General features: G+C 47.2%; 2 protein-coding genes across 2 annotated transcripts in view; one reads left to right on the top strand and one right to left on the bottom strand.

Moving 5' to 3' along the window:
• The window catches only part of LOC128727442 (lachesin-like), a 34,765-nt gene extending 25,271 nt beyond the window's left edge, over positions 1 to 9,494 (bottom strand). The window contains exon 1 of the mRNA XM_053821357.1: positions 9,356 to 9,494. Coding sequence (XP_053677332.1) covers positions 9,356 to 9,494 — 139 coding nt within the window. The remainder of the gene's footprint in view (positions 1 to 9,355) is intronic.
• A 5,216-nt stretch (positions 9,495 to 14,710) lies between these two features.
• LOC128727444 (uncharacterized) lies at positions 14,711 to 16,650 on the top strand. The gene is made up of 6 exons (XM_053821360.1): positions 14,711 to 14,766; positions 14,899 to 14,935; positions 15,009 to 15,089; positions 15,153 to 15,304; positions 15,364 to 15,537; positions 16,104 to 16,650. Exons 1-6 carry the CDS (start codon positions 14,711 to 14,713, stop codon positions 16,645 to 16,647), a joined length of 1,044 nt encoding a protein of 347 aa, XP_053677335.1. The 3' UTR covers positions 16,648 to 16,650.
• The last annotated feature ends 2,484 nt before the right edge of the window (positions 16,651 to 19,134 follow it).

Here is a 19,134-nt window from a genome sequence, read left to right as displayed (position 1 = left end):
TCGTCCCTTTTGCTTCTCTTATCCTTGCGAAACAACACCAAACGAGCCGCGTGGCGTGGCGTGTCGTGAGGCATATTTTATCGATCGTTTTTGTGGTGGAAAATGGCAAAATTTCCAGCGAAAAATCGAACACGCAGAACGCGAGTCGGTCAAGAAACGTCGCTTAATACACCAAGTGGCCGCGGAACATTTCGGTGGCACTCAAAACCCGCGAGTCTCCGGCCCTCGGAGAGTTTTGTGCAGCCGCAAAGTCTAGTGACACTCCGGTGGTTCGGTTTCATTTCTGCCCCGTGCGTTGCAGCCAATGTTCGCGCGATGCCTGATACATAAATAACGGGTGCGCTATTTTTACCACCGTTTAGCTAAACGAGCGTGGTGTTTTATTCTCCGCCCCTTCGAGCCGACGGGTTCGCTTTTCTCGTGTGAGAAACGACGGAGACACGGGGGCTCGCACGTCTCGAAAAAGCCGCACATAAAAACCCCGGCACCGGAACGGGAATGCGATGCCAACTTTACGCGCTCTTCTCTCCATGCCCAAAACATTATGATTTTAATGAACTCCGGCTAGCTCCGGTGTTTGTTTGCTCCTCGACGAGGGCGAGCTACCTCGTCTTCTTAATCACGATGCATCGACTCGAGGCTCAGGCCTCTGTCACGGTCTCGGCATCGGTGCAATGACGGTGCATCGCGATCATCTCCGTTGATGGCTGCAGCACCTTTTAAAAGATGGTGGTTTGTCATCCATCTGGCAGTGGGATCGCTACAATGTGAGACTCGACACGCCAAGACGTCTGTGGGACCCTAAACGTGTGCCGGCTTAACATTACGGTGGCGTTGTCCCCACGGCAACAAGCACGCGGGTCTTTAGCTCGGGCTGCTTGGGACTGAGAGAGAGTTGTAAATTAGCTAAATTTAAATTCGATCGTCACCTCGGGACGCGGTGAAGGTCGCTGGGAGGATGGGAAGAGAAAAGCGGAAAAGACCCCGTGGGACGGGTTTTTTGCCGTTCCAAGTGAGTGGGTTTCCGCAGATTATCAGTAACCGCCAACGAAGCAGCACCGTTTTGGGTGGATGTATTCGCGGAAGTATTGTAAAATGAAGCCAAATAAGCAGGGTGGGTTCGATGCTCTGTAGAATGCTTTGGATTTCGATTCGGAAACGACCAAGTTTCGCCAGAACACGGTATTGCATATTTATTATCAGAATAATGCGAATGTGGAATTATACAGATGATGGTTTGGTTAGTAAATGAGCAAGCCTTAATTTCATTGAGCTTCATGCCATAACCTTTGTTTTATACATGGCATTCGAAGTAATAAAGTAAAAACCTGTAGTATCCGGTTGGCAAGTAGGAGTTATTGCGGAACGCTTTGCTTTAGCCCGGGGATTAATGTAGCCTTCAAAATAAAATAAAAAAACAGAAAAAAACGCTATTTTATCCATCGAGCTTACACAGCATACAAACCTGTTACAAATCTTACGAATGGCAATTTATCATTGCATTCTTTTTGTACAATTTTTAATTATTTTGATACATTTTATGATTCAAAACAATCACAGGTCTACCAAAAATTTCACGGAAAATTGTTTATTTGATATCAATTAGCCACAAAAGTCTCTTTATAACCGCAAAAAGCATAATATAACAAAGAAACAACTGTTTGAATGTTATCCTTGTAAATAATTATGTTTGAATTAATTTCGGCTCATCAATTTGTATATTTTTCTACCACGTATTGCTCGCTTTTCCATCAAACGAACCATTGTTTTATGCGATTTATTTTTGCTTTATTCGAACGCGACCCGACCGGCAATCCACTTTACACCTACGTACGGCATTAAAAGGACGCTATTTCGAAGAGACCCCTAAGCCTTCATCTTTCTCTTTTCGCACCCTCGTGCGATGCTGCCACACACCTACCACAGGGGAAAAGGCCAGAAAGGATGCGATGAAATATGCCGCAAGCAGCATTGCGCAAAGGTCCTCCCGAAATAGGTACCCTCAATGTGCAGTTGGGAAGCCGCACCAAAACAAACCAAACCAAACCAAAAAAAAATGAGAGAGAGAGAGAGAATGCCCAGAATGAAGCAGATGGTTTTTGGCGAAACGAAATTACGCCATTGTTGCCCTAATGTATTATGTATCGGAAGGATGCTGGTTTGCGTTTCTGCAAAGGGTAAGGTGTGCAGGGCGTTTCACGCGCTACGGTGGCCGACCGGAAAAGAAACCCAAGCAAGATGACGTTTTGTCCCTGCCAATTACCGCTGGCACGGCAAGAGGACCACACACACACACACACACAGCGAAACGATGCAAGCTGTTTGTTCCACTATGATACGGGGCTGATTGGCAGCTTAACCCTGCTGTTGTTGCTGCCACTGCTGACGATGTCGTTCTGGGCATGCAGCGGGGTTATTATTTACATTGGGCGAATTTGGCGATGTGATGTTTATCTTAAGTGGAAAACGAGATTCGTCGGAAAGGCTATCGTGCCGGACTGAGGCGATTTTTGTCGCACTTTTAATGTATAAAGGTTTTTTTGCGAGGGAATGGATAGCATAGCGAATAAACCAATATCGAATGTCCTTTTTATGCTTTTGTATGTTAAGTAGAAAATTTCATGTGGATTTTTATATAGATCTAGGATACGGTAAAAATAGCTGAAAGATCTTTTCTCGAGCAGCTCCAAAAAACACACTGAAGCAATTTGAAACTCCAAACGATGTTTGATTGCTCATCCTACCATCTGCTCGAACCCGACGCGCAGTTCCAGCTAGTCGTAAAATCAAACCACCAAGCACCACCAGAAGGGTTGCAAGTCGCCTCGAAACACAGGCCCCACTGATCGAGTTTCGGGCGATCGGTAATAACTGCTCTTTGTGTAACCATTACCGGGACGCGCCATCGCGCCACCACAAAGGACTAACGGTAGGAGGAAATACAAAATCGGACCCGCTTTATGCGCCCGTGCATGGAATGGCATTAAAAATTTATCCAATAACTGGCGTTTGATGAATTCTGGAACCGTCGCCGCTCCGAAGTCGAATGCGATGGCGCTCCGAGAGTCGGTAATCGGAAATCTACTTTCCTTTCCGATGTCACCCGGAAGCAATCAAAAAAAAAAGGAAAATATAATCGGTGGCCTCTGGATCGGGATCGGGAAAAATTTGTCCAACGGTATCGGAAAACTCGGGTGCATTTTGGGTGGTAGTGAAATTAAAATGCACACTGCCACCGTTGCACTTGCGAAACAAAAGTAGCTCTCGTTGCCCGGTGGCCGTCTTGAGGTTCGGTTCCAGTTTTTTTTTTCTTTCGCTTCACTTTTTCGCACGGGAAATTGGAAAACTATTGACATTTATTCGTGCAACTTTGGTGTGCATTTGTGCCCGCGTGCAGCAGGGCGTGTATGTGTGTGTGGGAAACTCCAGAAACTCCTCCGGTGGTGGCCCAGCCCCGGGGTTTTTTTCCCCGGACATGAAATGTCACCCGAAGGCGAAACGGAAATGAGACGCCTTTGGTGCGGCTTTCGCGAACGGCGAGTTGAATTGAAATCTGAATTCCGGCCACGAGTCGTAAGAATTTTTCACTCCCATTTTCTCGTTCGCTCAACCCTGGAAGGTGGCAGTCTGTTTTTCACAAAAAGAAACGGAAAACCTCCACTATCGGGCGTCCGAAAGTGACGAAAAAAAAAACACATCAGAGAGAGAGAGAGAGAGCGAGAGAGATGTTGAGTGTGCGCTATTTTTGAACGATCGTTATTTATTCCGTCGGTTGCATTTTTAAAAACGAAAACCCAGTCCAATAAAACCGCACCCTCGCGCGGCCTCGACGGGCTTCATCCAGATCGCAATTAGCGGCCGAGAGAGAGAGAGAGAGAGAGAGAGAGAGATGGTGGTGGATGGCAGGCGTTGGGCGGGAACGAGAGATGGGAGAGATTTTCCATTTTTCCAAGCGCGGCTGCGACACGGTGCGGTTGTGTGGCAGTTTTTAATGTTAGCGTGTAGCTATTAATTTTCGACGGTGTTAAATGATCACAGATGGTGCGGGTGCTCGAAGCCAGGATGGATGGAAGGCGACCTTCGATCGCAATACGTAATACGCTGACAGTTTACACGCACGCTGTTGGCTGGCTGATGAGCGATTATCGTGACCGATTATCGTGCGGTGTGGGTAATGATTTAGAAATCGGCTTCCATTTATGTCCGTTTTGGTTTTTAGCCGGCCAGCCTGTGGTTGGCCTACTTTGTGTGTTTGCAATAGAAAATTAGTGGACTGGGACAACAAAGTAACCAGTTTTTTACATACAAAGGATATGCATGAATTTAACCCAAAAATATCCTCATTAGATGGCTTATTAGAAGTCCGTTAACCCCTTGGATGCCATGTCAGTCAAAAAATGACTGACGGAAAATTTGCTGGAATGCCACGTCACCCATTTTTGGGTTTACGAACTATAACGCTTCATTTTAAAATACAATTTTCGCACATTTAGAACAGCTATTATTCCCACTTATCACATTTATGACCAAACGTAAATACGAATGAACGCAAAGAAAGCCAAAAATTCATCACAAACGTAGAACGTTAAGAATTAGAGCCGGTGCAACCGAGGCTCTGACGTATGAGCAAGAATCGCTTGAATCGTGGCATTTTGTGCACTTTTCTAAAAAAACGCTTGGCACGCAAGGTGTTAAACGTCGAAAAAGCTCCAACACCAATTGACTCTTCCCAATATTTGCAACCTGATACAATCACTCGAAAATCTTCACTCACCACAGCTAGTCCAGTGCTTCACTTGCCTCTCTAAAACCCTTTTGCTGCTTCTCAAAATGCTATTGAATTATAAACCAAAACACAACGATAGGCACGCTTTCGGCTCTGGCGGAACAATGTCTAATCTCTTTTCCGGCCCCTTGCCCGGTGATGGAGCGTGCCATTTATTTGTGTGTGTGTGTTTAAAGACTTAAATTTTCGCTCCTCACCAGCAAAGGCTCCCCAAGCTGGCTCACAGGCGGGAAAATTCCGCCGTGCGGAAAGTTCGTGCAATATCATTTTTCACCAATCTTCAGCACCGCGCGTTCGCACGAAACCATCAACCCCGGTGCCGCGCATTATGCTAAGATCCCCAGCAAACAAAACGAACGGTTGACTTTTCGACGATGCGTAAACTTATCGGGCACCCAGCAGCCGGGCCGGGTGAAAAAAAAAGGATTGCAACAAATAAAAACGAAAGGTACGCTTCGGTTCGCGGCTTGCGGCTTTAAGAACACGCAACACGTACGGCCGTGGAGCGGCGAGGCGAGCGGGACCGGAACGGGGTGGGCTATTCGTTCGATTAAATTATGCAGAAAATTTCACGAATTTCAATTTAATTTTCCAATCTCCTCACTTCACACCTAATAATGGTTAATAGGGGGTGAGGCGTCCCCGTCTCACCAAAAGTCAAGCGAACTGTCCGCTAAAGGCGGCTAAAGGGCGCACGACGCTACCCAGGAAAAGCGGATGCCACCAGCGAATGTTTTACGCGCCTACCGACGCACGTCCTTTTGCGTGCCATACGCCAAGCAGCAAGAACGAAAATCAAGGGGCGAAAAAAAAGGGTCGCCAAAAATGGTGGCATCATTCCTGTGACCCCCCATTCCTGTGACGGTGCCTTTCACTTTTAATGCCATCTCCATTACCACATTACGACTTTCGCCAAAAGCAGCCACCAAACCCGCTCAGTGAAGCCCCTTTTTTTTGGCCAAGCTGTCAGAATCTTACGTGACTGCGTCGATCATGCTGTCGATGGTGCTGATGGAGTTGGAAAGCGAAGAACCATTACCGGGAAAACGCCAGTACCCAAGGCCCGGAAACGTGCCCTAATCCCGAGGATTGTGTTTCGCAATATGCGACTTTTTGGATTTCTCGAATCAAATCGCAACGAATCTTTGCTGGTTGATCTACCCAAGTAGGCGTGGATGACATACGCCTGGGTGGGGCTAAAAAAACATGCGATGACTTTTGAGGGACAAAATATGATCACTGGAAAAACGGCAACATTTTCCTCAACACGTACGTCAAATCGCCAAACAAAGCATGACAGTTGCCTCCGAATGGTAGGTTCCACCCGGTCAATGTTGTAAATTAAAACCAACACGCGCTATTTTGAAAGGAAATCCGTTTCTGGGTGGTGTAAAATGATAATCAAATCACAACACGCCCTGGTTACGTGCCACTGGTCGGTAACGCGTTAATCTTTCCCCGGTGAGTCCTTCGGAATCCTTGCTGCAGGATATGAGCACGTCATAAACAAAACAACACCACCCACCGGATCGAGCTTCTTTATCCACCAAGAGCCACCTGGGGTTCGGGCTTCGTCGATTCCTGTCACAGCACTCTCGCCAGAAGAAATCTGACTTAATGAACTGTACAGATTATCCGGGTCTCGTCCTGCCAGGTGGCTGGAGTTTGAGGAAGCAACAAAAAAACACACACACAGTCACAACAACCTGACCAAAGGCCGGGATGCTTAGGGGCTCATTTTCCCTTCCAGCGGATGGGGCCTTGGGAAAGTTGTCTGGGTGTTCAGTAAATGAAAAGAAATCAGAACCAGCGTGGTTATCCTGCAGACTGAGGCAAATTTTAAAAATACTCCTCGAGTGTCTTCAGCCCTGCAAAATGGCGATGCCGCCGGCGAAGTGAATTGGATGGATGCTCCGACTATGTAATGGTCACTCCGTCCGAAGGACACGACTTTGCACGCGTTGCTTGCCTACCTTCAGGCGCCAGTGTCCATTCCCCCCCGACTGGGCTGCGAATTTTCCCGACCGCCCGTGAGGGTGTAGAATTTTCCCTCCGAATCCCCGCACGGGAATGGCGCTGGGTTTGGGAAACATCTGCCACCATCTGGGTCGAGTCACGGGAAGAGGGATGTTTCTTACGGGCAGGAATGAAATTACGAAGCAAGAAGAAAATACTCCACTCACACACACACCTGGCTGGCGTGAGGAACAGAGAGGGTGGTTTGTTGGCCTTTGGGCGATTAACGCTTTAACTTTTCACGTTAAATTTGCAAAATAAACATTCGAGACCTGGGCGCACCAGCGAATGCATACAGATCAGCTTTTTATCGTGCTGCGCGAATGTACTCGAAAGTCGTTATGTAAAGTGCGGTAGGACGTTGGTTGTTCTTGCTTTCGCCCCCTTCGTTGTGCCATTCGATTTGGCGTGCTTTTCCACGGATGCAAAAGTTATCTTGGCTGCTGTTTCGTCCTTTTCTTCTTTCTTTTTGCTTTGCTTTCCTTCTCTCGCCCTTTGCGTTTAGCGGTTTCTTTTCTCGCTTTCTCGCGGGGTTTATTTACCTCACCAAAGCACACCCCGAGATGGGGCCTGATGAATGCTAAATGACCGAAATGACGCCTCGGCGCTCTAGGGCTAAATGTTGGGAGGCCAAAAACGAATGCTAGCACTGGCTGTTGCGTCTGAATTGCGTTAAGCGTTTGGATTCGATTAAATTCTTGCGCGACGAAACAAGATCAACACAAACCCCGCGTGGCCCCGAGGTACGTGAGCCTTTCGCTGAAATCAGCAAATCAATTGCTGAAGATTCGTCCGATAGCGCCACAACGAAATGCTGGCCCCCTGGGCGTGCTGATTACGATGCCGATCGCACGCGACAACAGCCCCGGTGTGCAGGCAGCCAGAGGACGCAGGACGATAACGATCCTGAAGACGATGAAGGTGATTAGGTGGAACGATACATCCCGATTCAGGATATTGTTATGGCTCGATGAGGACCATTTTGCATGTCCCAAAGCAAACACACACTTCAGACTTCAAATCCTTTCCGGGCGTCGGTGTCGTGCGAACGAACTAATCCAGGCCCGATTAATTGCCATGCCTTGGTGCCGCACGTCTAATGAATTTCGATTTATTGATAATGTGAGCTTTGTGCCGTGCATCGGATCAGAGAACCTGATGCTGTTCCGAAAATGGTGGTGCTCACGAAATGTGCCCTCAGTGCCCCAAACAGGCGCCTTTGGATAGGCGAATGGCTGGCTGCACGGTTGGTTGATTAGATGAGAAAGAAAATTTCTCACGTCTTGCAGACGCTCCGACTCGATGAGACCGACTTTCAGGCTTTTCGAGCAGCTAGAGCTTGCGAGTTGCTTCGTTAGTGACACACCAAAATCAGGTCAACGTTGTTGTGCATTATTCAATTTGCAGTCCACCTCCCGCAAGGGGGCTAGGAGCTCCCGCTTAATCGCCTTTTAAATAGTGATCATTTATTAGCAATCGATCGAGCACCTGGCACTTGGCTCGAAGGTGCTACGCTGTAAAATCGATGCCGCCATCCTTCGCTTTGGAAATTGGTTCTCAAGAGCGCTCCTTGAGTCGTTCGCCCATTGTCTCGTTCTTTTTCCCCCCCCAGCACGTCCTGGACGGCATAGTGGGAGTGAAGGAAGAAGAAAGCAAAGCAAAAGAAAAAGAGGAAGCCCAAACCAACGACGTAAGAACGACGTCGTCGTCGCTCGGCAAATAGACACCGAATGTAAACATTTCATCAATGCTAACGAAGTCACGGGAAAACAATGTGCCACAATCCGGCATCCACCGGATCCGGCAGCATTTTCCCCTGGCAGCGTGGGTTAGTGTAAGCGTTTCACGCGCGTTGGCGTCGCCGGAGGATGACTTCCGCCCACCGAACCGGATTGGGTTGGGAAACTCGAGCTGAAGCACCACGAAGAACGGAAAAGTCAAACAAAATAGCTTATCCCGTGGTGGTCCTCCTCCTTGGTTGGTACTTGAGCCCTCGCCGGTCGATTGTTATGGGCTGGTGTGAGTGTGCGTCGGAAGGATGAAAGGACTCGCGCTGGCCAGGTTCAGGATCTGGGCCAGTTGCCGCCTTCGGGTTCGGGTTGATAAGGCGGCACAAATCGAGAGATTTCTCGGAGACGTCGCATCCCTTTTTCTCTCTCTCTCTCGCGCGCGTTGTCTTTCGCTTTTTTCGCTACTAAACACTCTCTTTCTTTCTTTTTTTTCCGGTTCTGTTGGGGGAAGTTTCGCGTGATCGTCGTCGAGAAGGTGCCCTAGATGGAGGTTAAGTTTCCCGCCCCCCGGAGCGTTGGTTTAATTATATAAATAAACAAGTGTAACCGTGCAAATCTGCCAAACCGAATCCTGGTGGCAGTTGTTGGGCAGGCTGCTGACAAAAGCGAGAAAACCTCACCGTAAAAGGAGGGGATAAGAAACTTTTTTGCACAAACTCAACGAAAACCGCAGACGAAACGTGCCGAAAGAAGGAACCTTGCGGTGCATTGATAAATCGAATTTGGTACGAGATCTTTTTCATCGGAAGGATCTTCTACTCACCATTCGCAACCATCCCTGTGTTGGACGAAGGCGCAGGTCCACCCAGGCCTTCGTTAACCATCAGTGCGATCAGCAGCAACTTCACCGGCAGCAGGGCGCCCATCATCAGGAAGGCCCCCGTACCGTCGAAGGGGGCCATCCTTGAGGTGATGAATGAATCCCCGTACGCAATGTACCGACTCGCGGTGGAAAAAGTCCTTCCTCGCGATCACGCGATCGATGCACTCAACGTGAGCTAGGTCACGTAATAGAAGCCGTGTTTCTGGGGCACTGTTTTAGAGGATAATGACACTGCTGGCTCGTTTGTTTGTCTTATCAGAAGTTAAGCAATAGCACACGATTGGATTGTGGCACCGATTGCAAGGGTCAATGGTGAATTTCCCATGCGCTCTTTCTTGGAGCTGGAGCTGATCACTTTTGCAGCATTACACGCACGATTCGTGGCGTTTTTTTTTCACTCACGCAATCACACACACAATTTCACAGCAATTTAAATTTTTATTGCAATTGTATTCCAAAAAAAAAACGGCACGTGTCCCTAAGTACGAGAAGCGAAATGGAAATTTCGATGGTGGGTTTCCAAGCGCTTGCAGCTGTATTTTATCGTTATCGCGTAATCGCAATCGAACTCGCGAACACCGCCAACATCCCAGCGCTTGCCAAAATTAGCTCACAAAACCGAACGCGCCACCGTGAACGGACCGCGGGAGAAATTTGCTTCCGCACGACGCTGCATCCGAGACAACACTGAAAACGCATTCCGTGTGCCGCATCCGTCCGAGCGCACTGGCGCTGAACAACCGCACATGTATCCGGAGCGTGGCCTCATCAACCATCATCAACGCCGCCGTCAGTGGCCATCATCAGCAGCGTCGGCGTCGGCGTCATCGTCAGCGCTCGATCTCGCCGTTTGACACGCGGCAGACATTCCACGCTCTCTGTGTTTACCTTTCGAAACGTCAAACCACGAGCACGAGCCGTCATGTGTGAGAGCGAGAGCGAGAGCGAGAGAGAGCAGTGCTGTCGCAGCATCCAAGGAGGCGCCCAGCTTCGTTCGCTCTCTCGGTGAAGCTGATGTTTGTTTACATTCCTTACGGAACGATCAAAGCAACTCGTCCGGATCGGAGTTTCCCCTGGTGGTGTCGGAAAATTCGAGTGAGTTTTCCCCCACAAACGGGCCGGACTGCGCACGCGTCACAGGCCAGTAGTAAAACACGAGACCATAAACCGAGTGGCGAGTGTGTTTTTCCCCAGCCGCGAACTCGAGCTCGGGTTATTTCCGGGGCAAAAAAAACGTTAACTCTGGAAGTGACGCTTCGTTGTTGTGTTTTTCCCTGCACACCGCCTCGTATGTGCTATCTCTTTTTGGCCACCAAGAAAAGTGCTCACAGAAAGTCCTTGCTTTGTTTGCGTGCCGTTTCATTCCCACGCGCCTCTAGCCGTCTCGTTCGCTCGCACACAACGGCCACGAGAGAACCAATCAGATGCGTTCGATTGCTGTGTGCCCATTTTCCGACCTAAAACCACCCTGTGCCACCCGACCCTAGCGGCGGCTCGTCCTGCAAAGGCTCGTGAGGAGTCGTCGTCTTCCAATCTTTACACGCGCGCACGACAGCCCAAACCGAAGGAGGAATCCTTTCCAAAAGCGCGTCTTCAAATCGCGCATTTGTGCGTGTCTCTTTCCAGCACATTTTCCTCCTTTCATGCTTTCTCTCGCGCATTCGCAGGCTTTCACTCTCCCTCGCACTCTGTCGCATGCACGCCAGGACGTGGCGGTTGGAAGCTGGAAAATTCGCTGGTCTCTATTCGCTCCTTCGGTTGCTCTCGGGCAGCTTTTCTTCGGCCACAAAACTTTGCGATGGTGAACTTGGGTCGAGCTTTGTTTTTTTTTTGTTTTTGCTTCATTCCGTTCGTTTCTTACCGTACTTTTCCATCACGTCGTCGCAGTCGTCCACCGGATGCTTGCTTGGAAGCTGCGCATTTCTCAGTGCCAGTGCCCAGTGGCTCGGTTCGATTCGATTCGCTCGCTACCTTTTGAGGTGTCGTGTTTCGATGTCCTACATAGCGGGTATGGTTCATGTGTTTCTTTCTTTCTTTTCTGTTCCACCCCACAATCCACCATAATCAGGATCCCGCTCGTGGCCGAGCTTCGGGTTTGGCTGGGGAAATGGTCGTGCTTATGCTTTCCTTCGAAAAAAACCCGTCAGTCGAAAGAGGAAAATAAAGACGAGTGCAACAAAAAGAAAGCTGCCCATTTCGCCTGGTGTCGCCCATTTCCCGACCAGACGGATGGCGGCGGCAAGATGGAATGCAGTCTAAACCCATCGCTGGCCTCCCTGGGTGTTCCGGCGCCATATCTTATCTGCGTTACGGGGCGGATACCGATGGTAACATTGACCCCAAGGACGTGCCCGTACTCGCTCCGGTGAGCGGTTTTTTTTCTTTGTTTTTTTTTTGCTACAAGCCAACCAGCCCAACTAATGATACCGTCGGGTAGCGCCAACGCCCTCTCAGACGGTTAATCTACGTCGGCAATCGGATGCCGGTGCCCGGGACCGTCGGCACAGCTGAGATATGCTTTAATTCTGGCTGCGAAACAGCTGTTTCACGATGTTCCGTTGGAGGCTTTTTTGGTGGCGATCGATGCGTGGGATGTGAGCCGTAAGGATCGAACGTCTCAGAACCGGCGAATGGAGCTGCGATAATCGTGAATGGTTGTCGAAAGGCCGTACTACCCGATATGCTTGGGGTGGGTTTGTACGTTTATCACATGAAAATGCGGCCTCGTGAATCGACCCATTGACGAGCCAGGTACTGAGGTTTGTTGCTGGTAAAAGATTGCGCCTCGTAGACCTTTAGTGGAATTTTTAGTAAACCGAATCCGCTAAAATATTCCTACGGTAAAACCCATAGTTTTGCGAAGATCTTTGTAGATCATTCGGCATAGTTGCATGATCTCTTTGAGGTCAAATGGAAGCTGAGTGATTAATTTACACAGCGATGGAACGAATCGGTGTAAGTCATAGTGCACCCCGCACAATAAAAATTAAACAAGAGTCATTCGAACAGCGCGCATAAATAAACGTTGTTCTACAGCAATTTCGTAGTTGAACGCAATTGGCGTAAAATGGTAGACGCATGTTTTACAGCAAGTGCAGGGAATGCATCACTCCCCCATGCAGATAGTAATCCACTACGATGAGATTTGATGCATGAATCACCTTAGCTCGTGTGTTTTACATGGATCCGTTATCGCTGGCAAGAATGATGTCATCTTGATAATATTTGATCGAATTTAAAGTCATGTTTTATTTGTTCCACGTTCTTTTGTTTTTAAGGAGAAACAAACTTGAATCACATTTAGTGCTCTAATAACGTAAAGATTAGTGGAAGCGATTGGTTATACCTAGTTATAGTAATTATCTCTATATTCTAGTCCTTCAACTCGCTCGTCTCGCTTTTCCCATTCGCTCATCGACATACTAACAGATAGTTTTCCCTCTTATTATCAAAATTAAAACGTTCTAACATTATCACAGTAACTGTTTATTCTTCTTTTTTATTAATAAACCCCGCATCTATAATCCTTTATGACACTTCCTTTTCTTGTACATTGTTCGCAATTTATTCTGCTATCTATCTTTTATTCCATTGGTTTATTTACTTACAGATTATCGCTACATCACGCCGAATCGCTTATAATACATTATCCCATAAGGAAAATGAAGCGAGAGATAGGAAGGTGAGAAAGGTTTGTTACTTATTCATGCACAGCATAGAAAGTATGTGGTAATTAGTATATTATCAATTGTTATTTCTTTTGTTATTTCCATCCAGGTGGTCTTTGGGCTACATACTGCAACAATTTATGCTCTCTGGTTAAAAAAATTGTTAAAAATATTTCAATTTATAGTTTCCCCACATGATGGTGATGATTATGATGTAAAGAAGCTCATCTTAAATGCATTCTTAACAATTTTAAACACACTCGGTGGAATTAAGAAAAGTAATCATATCAAATACATAAAGATTCAACAATTGATGCGCATATTTTTCGTTCAGTAATCTAGACGTTCGTGGGGTAAATTATGTGAAGTATGAAAATGAAGATGTTTGCCAATAATTCGAGAATGCTATTGGTGTGGTTGCGATATTGTTTTTAATTTTCATAAAAGTATGTTATCCAAAATTAAAACAATTACTAACTTACGATTAAATGCCCCTATAATTCATATCGTTTCGCTAATGCTTAAAATGAAATGTGTAAAATCCCCACATCCGCAAAACACACCATTTCGTGCACAATTTTCACCCACTGTTCATCATCGGCTGATTTTCCCCGGGGCAGGAAAATTACTCAGCCCATTTTCCGTTTCAAGCGAATCTTATTTTCCTTCCCCCCTGTCAACAGGAACCCGGTCACCTACCGGCCGGCCGGTTTGCTACCCCTCCAACAAACCGGTAAACAAAGCAACCGCGCTTGCGCCCTTTAAAACCGCTCGAGGGCACCAACTCGAGTCAGCTGTTTGCTGTCAAGCAGGGTTTCCCCGTATACACACACCCACACACACACCTTTGCTTTTCCCTCGTGTGTCCTCATGTTTTCCTGCATGTGACTCACCAGTGTGTAAGCGAGACGTTCCGTACGCTCATCTGCCATCGCTTTTTGAACGCCCAGGACCTTTTTGGGGAAAGGGATAGTTTTCGGCTTTTCTAACGTCACGAGCGTGCGTTACTGGTGCGAGCGAGAGAGAGAGAGAGAGAGAGAGCACGAACAGCAAGTGCGTCTCTTTCGTGACCCGCGCGAGTTGTTGAATTTATTGATCACACCGTAGTAGGCTCCGCATTTGCGTTTGTTTGTTTGACGTTTCGTGTCCCGTGTGAGGGATGTTTTGAGTGAATGAAGAGGTTGTTTTTGTTTCGTTGCACACCGATTTCTTTGTGCTGTGGTGGTGTTTTCGAGCACTGGCACGATGGGTAAACCCGTTTAGTGTGACACATCCGACGAGGTGATCCGCAGAGAGAGAGATTCACAGCGAACAGGACTTTGGGGAAAAGTATACCTGTGACCACACACATATCATCGATGCATCGTCGAGTAGGATGACTCACTACTCGCCCGATGGCGGCCGCTTCCCAGCTCGGGAGTGTGTGTTGCGCCCTTTGGCCCCCTTCCGGATAGAAGGGAGTAGCTGTTGGCTGTGAAGGACCAAAACCCGCCTTTGCCAGCCGTTTGTCACATGATTGCGGACTTCCAGCACCCCAGCAGCAGGACGTTGGCAGGACGACGGAAGCGGAAAACTCATCCCGATCTACCGCTGGTTCGTCTCCTGCGAGCCAGCAACTCGACGCGAGATGGGAAACTGCCTCAAAGGATGCCTTTCCGACGACACCGATGGCGGGCGAAAAGGGTAAGCGAACGACGAAAGAAAACTTGTTTCTTGTGCGAGCTGTTTGTCTGTTCGATATTGTATTTGATGGGCTTTTCTTTTTTTGTTTATTGCTGCGAATAAATGGGTGACGTCGAAACGCTTCACACGCAGCCGAACGGGGATGAACGCGAGCGAAAGTCAGTACGAGGTAAGCGCGATTGGTTGGACTACAGCACGGTTGAGCAGAAACAGCACAATTTAATTAAAAACCCCATTTGCAGATCCTGATCGAGGGTATGCAATGCACGGACGGGAGACCAGACGAGCGGGAATCGCAAGGAGCAATAAAAAGCAAATCAAACGTAAGCAGCGCCACCTAAAGTTCTCCCCCATTTGCCCCAAGGTGTCATCGTTTTTTTTTGCAGGGAAAATCAAACTTTTTTAGCAAATTCTGGCCGAGCTCGAACGTGGACTACGCAAGACTGAACAAGGGAAAACACAATAATTTTTCGAAACGGGCCACCGGCAGCGGTGGCAGTAACCCAGGAGGCAAACATAATCAGCATCCAAAGTTGGGGTGAGTTTTGTTTTCTGCAATTGGACACTCCGTGGAATGTTTGTTTGCCATTCTCGCAGATTGGACATTCAACTGCAGTGCCTCGATGCACATTCTTTGCTGCTCGTGTCGAAGGATGGCCATCGGAAATCGAACAACGGTTACAACGATCTGCAAACGGACCAAACCTCCACGCCTGGGAGTTCGCTCGATTTGGAGTGGGAAAATGATTACGGCTACCAGCACGGGCAGTGGTAAGTGGATTTGGGTGGGTTGATGGAGGCGCATGATCTTTTGTAGAAACATCCGTGATGATGGTTTATTAATTAAGATGCACCAAAATGGTCGATCTTGCGTTCATTTAAAGTTATAAAATTTCTTTCTTCATTGCTTGGGAGGTCTATGGGTGTATTCAATTAATTTTCATCATCTTTTGTAGATGATGTTGATTTATTCATTAAGCAAATATGCACCAAATTGTTCGATCTTGAGCTCGATCCTAGCTCGATGCATTTCAAATATCAAAGGTTTAAACTTCTTTTTCCATGACTTGGAAGACTAATGGGATGCAAACAATTCTATTTTGCCTTCAGCGAATGGCTATTTAGGAGCGATTTATCGGCAAAACAGAGATTTTTCTTTCGAGCTATTAAGAGTCATGGAGGCTACAAACTTTCAGTCAGCATTTATGATAGCTTTTATTAGCATTAGTTTTCATGGTAGCTATTATAAAATCACAATTAACCGAAATTTCCCGGTAGTCGTCTGACAAATGACATCTTTTGATAACTTTTTCCGCTTCATTTTCCCCCCTTTCCAGGCTATTAACTGAAGACGACCAAGTTGGAGCAACACAGCTGCACAGCTTCCCGGCGTCGGTACAAGAGTCCGTGTTCAAGATAGAAGAATGGTCGACGCTCAAACGCAGCAAGGATCGTATCAACGCGCTCCGGAAGCTCGATCATCACCCGCAACACGAACGTAGCCAGTGTAGCCAGTCCGGTAGTCGTCCCCGATTAATGGCATCAAAATCAACCGGTGGGGAAGACGATGTAGCAGGTTCGCTGGAATGCATTCGACCAGCACCGAGCCTCCGAACGATGCCACTGTTCGAACAGCACGCCTCAAGCCTCACCAGCGTGGACAGGATGGCCCTGGGTGGATCTTCCGATCTTTCGCACATATCAACGACCCCGGAAGGTTCGCTCGAGTGGGACATCGATCAGGACCGGCAGCTAAAGTCGGAGAACGAATCGCTGGACTACGACACGAAGGAGCTGCTGCTGGAAATCGAGCAGCTGAAGAACCGCGTGCTCAACGAAACCGGAGCCACACTGAAGGACGACGATCTGACGAGCAGCTGATCGGAGGGCAATGGGTGGGATTTGTGTTTGGACGAGATGTGAGTGCCAGGGATCGAGACAATGCAGCTGTTGGAAGAAGGACATTGAAAATGCACACACGAAAGGACGAAAACGGGATGAGCAGCGTTTCTTGTTTCTAGGGTCTTGTATCATACAAAGTGTAGAGCGTTTAGTGTGTCTGTACTTATTGCGTGTTTGTATGAATGTATTAGCACCAGCGTGAACCGTGTAGCAAAGGGCCGGAAAATGAGAGAAAAGATTAACCAAACGATACGAATCGAGCAGCATATTTCCGCTACCACTGCGTTATGTAGCCGGAAGTCGCGGAATTACAAACCGGCGAGTAGTAATTTCAATCCCGTAGTGCAGATTTAGACAGTTCGATTTCCCATTTTTACGAGTTTCTCGTTGTGCATTTTCCCAGCGGCGAAGGGGATGAAGCAGATGCATTATTCCAGCTGCCCCTTTTCCGGTGGGTAGTGGTTCCGGTTCTTTCGTACGCTTTTCCCCCCCATTTAGGTACCAAACGTGGATAGATTTACAGATATATATATACACATACATCTATATATATATACACCAAATTATACAAGAGCATAAGGCATGCAATTTTCCAACTTCGTTTTTAATCTTTTCTAATACGTCTGCTGCGGTAACTAGAGTGTCCTTCCCAGTTTTTTCCGATAGTTGTACGTTGTCGTGTTACAGAGGTTTATTTTACCGTTTATTATTAAAAGGCTGTTGATGAAAGAGGGGATGATCAGAGAAAGAGCGAATGCGAAAGCAAAAAAAAACATAAATACGTCGCGAAAAGAACAAGAATCTTACTAGTGGAACAATAATAACTATGAATTGTGCATTTGTTAGCGCCTCTGTTGTACGGAGCGCAAAATTTATACTATTTAGCGAATGAAATATATATATATATATATATGAAAATGATTAAGAGTATTCGTTCGTGTTATTTATTTTTTTATTTAAAAATGTAATGTATTAACAAAAATAATATCACTCTCCAAAAGGGGGCATTATTGCTAATTTTAGGGTGGAAATTTGGAAAATGGACCCTCAAAAGATCGAAAGAAAATCGGGTAGCAAGCCCACGATCCTTCAATAACATAATAAATCGTACATTCGGTTGATTTCACACGCAAAAGTAATTTTTCTCACCCCATCATACGGAAAAGAAACGAACCACCTTGTGGCGCGCCGCGACGGCACATTTTGCTAACACGACCGGTTTTGTACCAGGCGCTCATGCATCGAGTAGGCTGCGCGCAGCTGGCACATTTTGCTCACCAAATATCGGCTTTTGCTACCGAGAGTGCATGCGCCGAGGAGGTTGCTACCAGCTGGCAGCATTGCGCAACCGGTTGTCTCGCTCGCACGCATATGCGGTATGCTCGTCCTGTACCGGCGCTCAATCCATATAGCCGCTCGCTTCTGCGCGTGCTGATTTGCATGCTTTCTCGCTTGTCACCCGATCGCTTGCTCTGAGCGCACTATGGGAGCACGGTGGCCATAAACCGTGCGATAATAAACTAATAAACTGCACATTCAAGCTTAATTTCGAGCCAAAAACAAACCAGCAAGCTGTGTGGGATAAATTTTTGTGATATATTTAGCCATTCTCCATGCCATAGAGTATGTTTATTCCACGAAACGCGATGAAACTAAGGCTATGAATAAAAAAAATCCCCATTGTCCGGCTGAACCACACACAGCTCCATAGTGCGGACCGCTGAACGATTGGACCAATCGCGTGGCTCGTCCGAGAATGTGTGAAAAAACAGCACTTCCTTTCTTTCTCTCTTGCTTCCATCGCAAGGTCACCCACGATGACCACGTGCTAGCGCGAGCGGGGATGTGTTTTGGTGTAAACAAACTAAAGAAACACGCTCAACAAATATGCTAGCGGGCACTTGTGAAGGTTTTGTGATCGCGCGCGGGCAATGACACTACCAGGCGATCATGCTGTAAAGTGAACGCATGCGCGTTCGGTGTTAAAAGGCTATGGGGCTATCCTGCTTGCTCTTCTTCAATTTGTTTCTCATCTCAGGTGTGCTGTTTTGAACATTTGTTTTCGTTCTCGTTACGTTGATGAGACGTTTAGTAGGTACCGAGAGTGAAAGAAGGAGAGTAAAATAGCGTGAAGTAATCGTGGGAAGAAATTGATGTTAATGAGATTAGGTTAACGGAAAAGAGGTGAAAAAATAGTATGTTGGTGGGATGCCAGGTGCAGCATTTTACGCTTATCTATTATGAAGGGAAGGAATGATTATGAATTGATTTGTGCTGGATGATTATGAGGGTTATTGCGAAGGGTTGGAATAAGAATTAAACGGTGGTTTTGATGGGTGGACAGAACACAGCACAGGAAGAAGAGCAGGTTGTATTTATTAACGTTTTAAAGTGGTGAAAGAAGACCTCCTAAAAAGGGGAAAAAATGGGCAAGGATAAGATCAGTAAAACAGCGTATAGCTCGGA

The sequence above is a fragment of the Anopheles nili genome, chromosome 3 (assembly GCF_943737925.1).
Source record: "Anopheles nili chromosome 3, idAnoNiliSN_F5_01, whole genome shotgun sequence".
NCBI lineage: Eukaryota > Metazoa > Arthropoda > Insecta > Diptera > Culicidae > Anopheles > Anopheles nili.
Note: the sequence above shows the minus strand (reverse complement) of the source record. Positions and strands in the feature narration are given on the sequence as shown.

Coding starts and splice junctions, on each gene's coding strand:
- LOC128727444 (XM_053821360.1), top strand. CDS start 14,711: ATGGGAAACTGCCTCAAAGGATGCCTTTCCGACGACACCGATGGCGGG. Junction 14,767..14,898: donor ACCGATGGCGGGCGAAAAGG/GTAAGCGAACGA, acceptor CTTCACACGCAG/CCGAACGGGGATGAACGCGA. Junction 15,305..15,363: donor AATCAGCATCCAAAGTTGGG/GTGAGTTTTGTT, acceptor CCATTCTCGCAG/ATTGGACATTCAACTGCAGT.